This window comes from Trichechus manatus, unplaced genomic scaffold (assembly GCF_000243295.1).
Source record: "Trichechus manatus latirostris isolate Lorelei unplaced genomic scaffold, TriManLat1.0 scaffold00194, whole genome shotgun sequence".
Classification (NCBI taxonomy): Eukaryota; Metazoa; Chordata; class Mammalia; order Sirenia; family Trichechidae; genus Trichechus; species Trichechus manatus.
The window spans coordinates 1,733,196-1,739,859 of NW_004444130.1; the positions used below are offsets into that span (position 1 = coordinate 1,733,196).

The 6,664-nt window shown below is 38.8% G+C and overlaps 1 protein-coding gene across 1 annotated transcript in view; it reads left to right on the forward strand.

Annotated features, from left to right (window-relative positions):
• Positions 1–6,664, forward strand: part of HYDIN (HYDIN axonemal central pair apparatus protein) — a 359,230-nt gene that overhangs the window by 124,494 nt on the left and 228,072 nt on the right. The window contains exon 16 of the mRNA XM_004387835.2: positions 767–919. Coding sequence (XP_004387892.1) covers positions 767–919 — 153 coding nt within the window. The remainder of the gene's footprint in view (positions 1–766; positions 920–6,664) is intronic.

Sequence of the window (6,664 nt, forward strand, 5' to 3'; positions counted from 1 at the left end):
TTTATTGATTGTAGATTTGTTTGTTTCCTCCTGATTTTTTGTTTTATTTGGTTATGTCTGAGCAGGTGGGCTGTGCCTTCTTTGTTGTTTGCTCATCTGTGGGAATGATACTTTTCACCTCCTTCTCCAATGGGCAGGGTCAGTCACTCAGGTATGCTACAGTAAGGCAGGTCCAGCTGAAGGGGTGTTGATGGGATGGGTTGTTTGTGGCACGTACTAGGGCCGACAAGGCAGACCAGGAATCAGTGTAGGGCAAGTTTCGGTACCCCGTGCCTGTGCTGCTTGGGGGTGTGATGTTTAGCGCACAGTGCAGGTAGGCAGGAAGGAGGGGGGAGATTGTGATGTGTGGAGCTAAGATGGGTATGGGAAAGAGGAGAGAGGAAAAGGAGCCAAAAATATACACACAAACAAAAAACATGTCTAACTCTGCAGTGCTAGTCGTTAACCCTGTGTAAGTGTGCTTGAGGCTGGAATACCAGGAAGGATCAAGGGGACCGAGATTCTGTTTCTCCCTCAGTGCATGGCTGTGGGCTGACTTGTGAAAGCTGCCCATCCTCCATGGGGAGGAATTCCAGCTGAATGGACCACCGGTGTGACCCAGCCTGGCCATCCCTCTGTACCAGTGAGAAGGAATGTCAGTTCTAATGGTCACCTTTTATGTCTCTGCTTTTTATTAAAGGGGTGGCTAGAAGTATTTGTTCTAATTAATTTTAAAGGCCAGCCATTTTCATCTACTCCTGTGTTCTTTCTCTCTTGTGGAATGCAGGCATGTCACTTAAAGAGCATCGGAGAAGGCCCAGTTATTTACGTACATCCCACTAAAATTGATTTTGGCAATATCTACGTCCTAAAAGACTTCTCCAGGGTTCTCAATCTGTCCAACCAGTCCTTCATTCCTGCATTATTTCAGGCACACATGGTGAGTAGGTTGTGGAAATGCCATCTGATGAAAACACAGCTTTGGAATATCTTTTATAGGCAGTGGGCCTATTTTTACAACATGTCATTGAAAATGATCACTGGAAGCAGAGATTTATGTGGTCAAACTGCACTAAACCATGTCATCCCCACCTGCAGTTTCTCTTTATTAGAATTATCTTAGTGATTAAGAAACACAATGTGCATGTCTTTTTGTAAACAAGTAAATAAACTTAATATAATCCCAGTTTGGGAAGCTGTTCCAGAGGTCAGCGAGATCTGCTTACTGAACTCTACCTAAGCCCAGGACCTCCCTCCAAAAATACTTATTAAATGTCTCTGTAACTGAAAGCACTTCCTTATATTTAATTTTAATCCCTCTGGCTACAAATGTGTTAGTATGTTTATTCTATTTGTATTCTTCTTCCTTCTAGGAATATTTTAGTTTATAAGGATTTGTGAAATACAACGAGATAGTATTCACCCCAAAAAGTAGAAATGAAAGAAAACAGCAAAGCAAAGATAGATATAAATGGTACCAGAAATGAGTGTAAGAGTGTATGTCACAATGACATTTACACCTACTAGTGTACTATAACCTAACTTTTTTCCATAAGATTAGAGATAATTTTGTTTTTTTATAGAATTTAGGAATTTCTAATCTAGTAATTTGGAGCCCTGGTGGCACAGTGGTTAAGAGCTATGCTGCTGACCAGAAGATCGGCAGTTTGAATCTACCAGCCACTCCTTGGAAACCCTATGGGGCAGTTCTACTCTGTCCTACGTAGGATCGCTATGAGTAAAAATCAACCCGACAGCGATGGGTTTTTTTTAAATCTAGTAATTGAAAGTGTTCTTGATTTTAGAAGTAATTTCTAAATATGAATATAAAAGTTTAAATAGTATAGCCCTCCTCCTATCCCCAAATTATTGGTGTTTAAATAAGAGCTAACATTTAGTTTCACCACTTGTCAGATATCTCTGGAGAATAAAATATTAGTAATTTTATAACAGTCAGTTTCAGAAGAAACGGTTCCAGAGTTTCCTACTGACTTGTGAAGGCTCCTCAGAGAGTCATTGGTCCTAATTAGTAGCCATTTATCATTATCATTATCGTTATTGATTTTTTCATTATATTTATTGTTACTCCTTATAAAGACAGCCATTTCCAGGTACAGTTACTCCTCTTTTTAACATAAGGTTCTGACACAAACCCAGTGCTTTGTGGCTCTTGCATAAAGAGTAATGTTTAATAGTGTTTAAAGAAAAACCCTATAGAAAAGATGCTTACACTAGTCTTTATCCACTTGATTAGTTAATGTGTTTAGTAGAAAGCATGATATATTGCTTAGGAAGTTTCGCTTCATGGTCTGGTTTTTTATGTGCAGAGTTGATGGTTGGAGAGGAAAAGGGTCAGGGATCTGTCCAGAACACTGAGGGGTTGACATGGGAGGATCTTAGTGGTTACAGAGGAAGGAGATGGTGGAGACTGAAGGTGAAGACCTTAAGAAAGCTTAAACGCAAATACGGCAACTATTCCCTCTCTACAGCCCTCCTTTCCTTCTCAGATATCTCCAGCTTTCACTTTTATGGTAACTTCCGGTGATGTTTTTAAAAATAAAAGCATATCAAAGGTCTGTTGTTTGTTATTAATATATTGAATGACCCAACTGGTTTGTTAATATGGGACTTTTCATTTTCCACAAAGGTTTTATGATCCTAGCTTTTGATTGTTTAATGCCATCTTAAATCAATGCACTCCAGTTCCAGTGAACAAAAGTGTGATATCAGTGATCTGCTGTAGAATTTTTTTCCCTCTCAAACCTCTCTTGGAAGATGTGATTACTGAGTTGATTGCCCTTATAGCATAAAAGTAGGGGCCCAAAAGTTTGATGCTTTGAACCCACCAGCTGCTGCACAGGAGGAAGATGTGGCAGTCTGCTTCCGTAAAGATTTACAGCCTTGGAAACCTGATGGGGCAGTTCTACTCTGCCCTATAGGGTCCCTATGAGTTGAAATTGACTAGATGGCAACAGTTTTTTTTTTTTTTTTAATAGCTTGAAAATAGTCTCAGCTGTAGTTTTCTTAGGTGAAAATTAAACTCATTTCATATTTCAGCTGGAATTTTTGTTGGATTTCATGGTATATGTTATACATGTTAGTATTATAGAAATTAAAGCTGACTTAGAAATTAACTACAGTGGGAAGATAGTGAGATACCATTTATTGAATTTCAACTTGATGTACAGTAATGAACCTTCAAATTCATTCTCACAGAAATTCCTAAGCATTAGAGGAGAGTTTCAATTCATTGTTGTTTGCTTCCTATCCAAGCCTAGAGCTCAATACCCAGGTTAGTGGCAATGAAATACTTGTTGCATTTAATTCCTAGCTCACTCTGAAGTATGTAGGGCCAAGAGCACATTCTTTACTTCTTCTATTTTTGCTACAAATTCAGTTGCTAGAAGTTGTTCTTCTCTTGTCTTGTTGGATGTCCTGCCAGGAAGGGTCATTCTCTCTCCTTTCTTGGCTGCCCATGAATGTCAGCCCTCCCCAGATGTGGCACCCACTGTCAGCTGACTGCTACGCTCTGCCCCGTTCAGGCTTGTGCGTGGCCCTTGCATCACGACCACCACTGTGATTGGATTCTCCCTTAGCAAGAAACATCTATTTGTTAGCAGCTGAAAGCCTACCTTCACAGTGGTGTTGGGAAGATAAATGACAGAGCTATTTTTGAATTGCTCAGAAATAAATGCTATACACATAAAGAGTTTTTTAAAAAAAAAACTGAAGCCACTTACTGTAATATGGCATAAAAAGACAGTGAAGAGTATATTTTTCTGTACCGTTAAAGCTTACCTTATCCCAAGTGTAAACATTTACTACTACAAGCAGTCAGTTCTACTTTGCTTTGGAAGGCCTGAAATATCAGCCACTCCTAAAGGCTCCCAAGAGTCTGACTTATTTGGATTTAAGCTGAAGAACCCAAAACAACGACTAAGTCACCTCTGGTTCAGAGGGGTGGAAATAAATATCAGAACACGAGGACAGAGCGTGGAAAGGCCCTTTTGGCAGAAGTGTGTGGCTCTGCTTATATAGCGAGCTCTCCCTGGAAAATAGATTGCCGCTGTCTGGGTGAGCTGGGTGAAATGAGGGCGAGGGAGTGGCACTGGGTTGCAAGGTAGATGCCTTCTTTGCTTGGGTGTCCCTTGCTAGGGCAAGTGCATTGCTCAGCACTTGTTTGAGAGCATCTGGAATCCTTTTCATTTTACTCATGGCTCTAATTCAGCCTTGTGTACAGTTAACAGAGCCTGTGTACAAATGTCAGTTATGCCTTGGGATCTACCTTGCATTAAGACGTCTTCGTATTTATGGCTTTTAATGGATAACTTTTAATTTAATTATATTGAAGTTGGAACACATGGTTTGTATGACACATACTCTTTGAAATTTGTTTCTGGAGGATATAGCATATGATTGATTTTTATAAATATCCCACAACTTAAAGAGAATATATATTGTCCAGGTATTGAATGTAATAGTCTATCTATATAGCTGTCTGTATTTGTGCATATGTGTGTGTTAGATCAAGCTTATTAATTGTAATGTTCAAATTTTTTATAGCCTTACTAATTGTTTGTTTGATATAACAGTTTCTGATACAATTTTATTAAAATCTCCTACTTTTCCATTTATCCTTATTATGTCAATTTTTGCTTAATATATTTCAAGGCTATTTGATAGGGGCATATAAATTTGTGACTTTCATTTCTTCATGGTATATGATTCCTTTTTTTTCAATATATTATGTCCATCTTAATTCCTATTCATGCTTTCTGACTTAAGTTCTATTTTGCCTGATAGTAATATCATTATATCAGTTTTCTTTTAGTTAGTATTTACCTGGTGTATCTTTTTATTTCTTTATTTTAAAATGTTTTATGTGTTTATTTGTTTAGATGAGTCTCTTAAATAGCGCATGTTTGAATTTTTCAAAAATCTAATGATAAACTGTCTTTCAATTGGCGTGCGTATTAGTTTCCTATTGCTGTGTAACAAATTTATTATCTTACAGTTCTGGAGGTCAGAAGTCTAAAATGTGCCCATAAGACTGCATTCCTTTTTGGGACGCTAGGGAAGAATCCACTTCCTTGCCTTTTTCAGCTTCTGGAGACCACCTACACTTTTGGTTCAAGGCTCCTTCCTCCATCTTCAAAGCCAACAGCGCAGCATCTTCTCTTCTCTCTGATCTCTTGCTTTTGTCCTTACATCTTCTGTCTTTGACCCTGATCCCCCTATTCCCCCCTTATAAGGACCCTTTTGATTACATTGGACCTGTATTAGTCAGGGTTCTCCAGAGAAACAGAACCAATAAGATATGTGTATATACACACGTACATTCATATATACATACACAGAGAGAGATTAATTTATTTTAAGGAATTGGCTCATGTGAATTTGGCTGACAAGTCCAAAATGCATAGGTCAGGTGACAGGCTGGACACTGAGGCAGTCTCATGTCTGAAATCAGTAGGCCAGGCAGCGGGTTGGACACCCCGGCAGGATAGCTATGTTACGGTTTTGAGGCAGAATCCTTTTCCCTTGGGAAACCTCAGTTTTTGTTCTTCAGGCCTACAACTGATTGGATAAGACCCACACACATTATGGTCATTATAGTCAATTCTTACTTTTTACAATGCCTTATATATTACCATGTGAGCACTTACAAAAGGATGGGGAAATGTGTCTTTGGTTGGCATAAGAGAGCAGAGTTCTTATATCTTTTGCCTTAATTGTGAAAAAACTATAAAAGAAGCTCGAAGGAATAAGGAAATAGGAAGAGAATAAAATTCTAGTTTACCATGGTGGGCATCTTTTCTTTTACCACATAAAAGTCATGGCCATTACAAAATGGATTGGGCTCCTCCTGAGCCATCCCAAGTGACCCATTCAGTGACAAGAGGATGCCAGTGGTGACAACATCAAGACACTTCAGCAGCAAAGGTCTGTGCTTTGAGCCTCTAACCCCTACCCCCACCTGAGACCTCTTTCACTTTGGCAAAGCTAAGCGTGAAATCCAGAAGACAGATTCAAGCCGGTTGTATTGATTATAAACCACAGTGAGAGAAAGAAAGCTATTGATTGAACGTTAGGTAGCATGATTGATCACCACCTTCCCTGGATTTAGACCGACAGCATTACTGATGGAATATGATTAGTTTGAGTACTATAAGCTAAACCCAAAATGAAAGATTTGGTTCCCTTGTTACTAGAGAGTTGCCTATAAAAGAAAAGAAAAATATCCGTTTCCTGCATGCTTTGCAAGTCTTTCCATCTTCATTCTGCCTTTCCAGCTCTTAACTACTTTTAGCAAATTGTTTCTTCTAATTAGTTATAATTTAGGTAGTATATGATGTAGTTATTACTTGCCATCACAGAGGGAGATTAAGGTAAAACATCCTTTATATGGATTAAATATGAGGCTTTTTTCAAATTTCAACTTCCCTCCTCTGTAAAAATTCATAAATGCTTCGCCATCACCAGCATCATGATTAACCCAACTCCTGTCACTTTTCAAAGTCTGGCTGTCATTATTGAGCTTTTTCAACAAACAGATGCAGCACTGGAAGTGCTCACTCATTTATGCCAGGAAATTTGGAAGACAGCTACCTGGCCAACTGACTGGAAGAGATCCATATTTATGCCTATTCCCAAGAAAGGTGATCCAACTGAATGCGGAAATTAT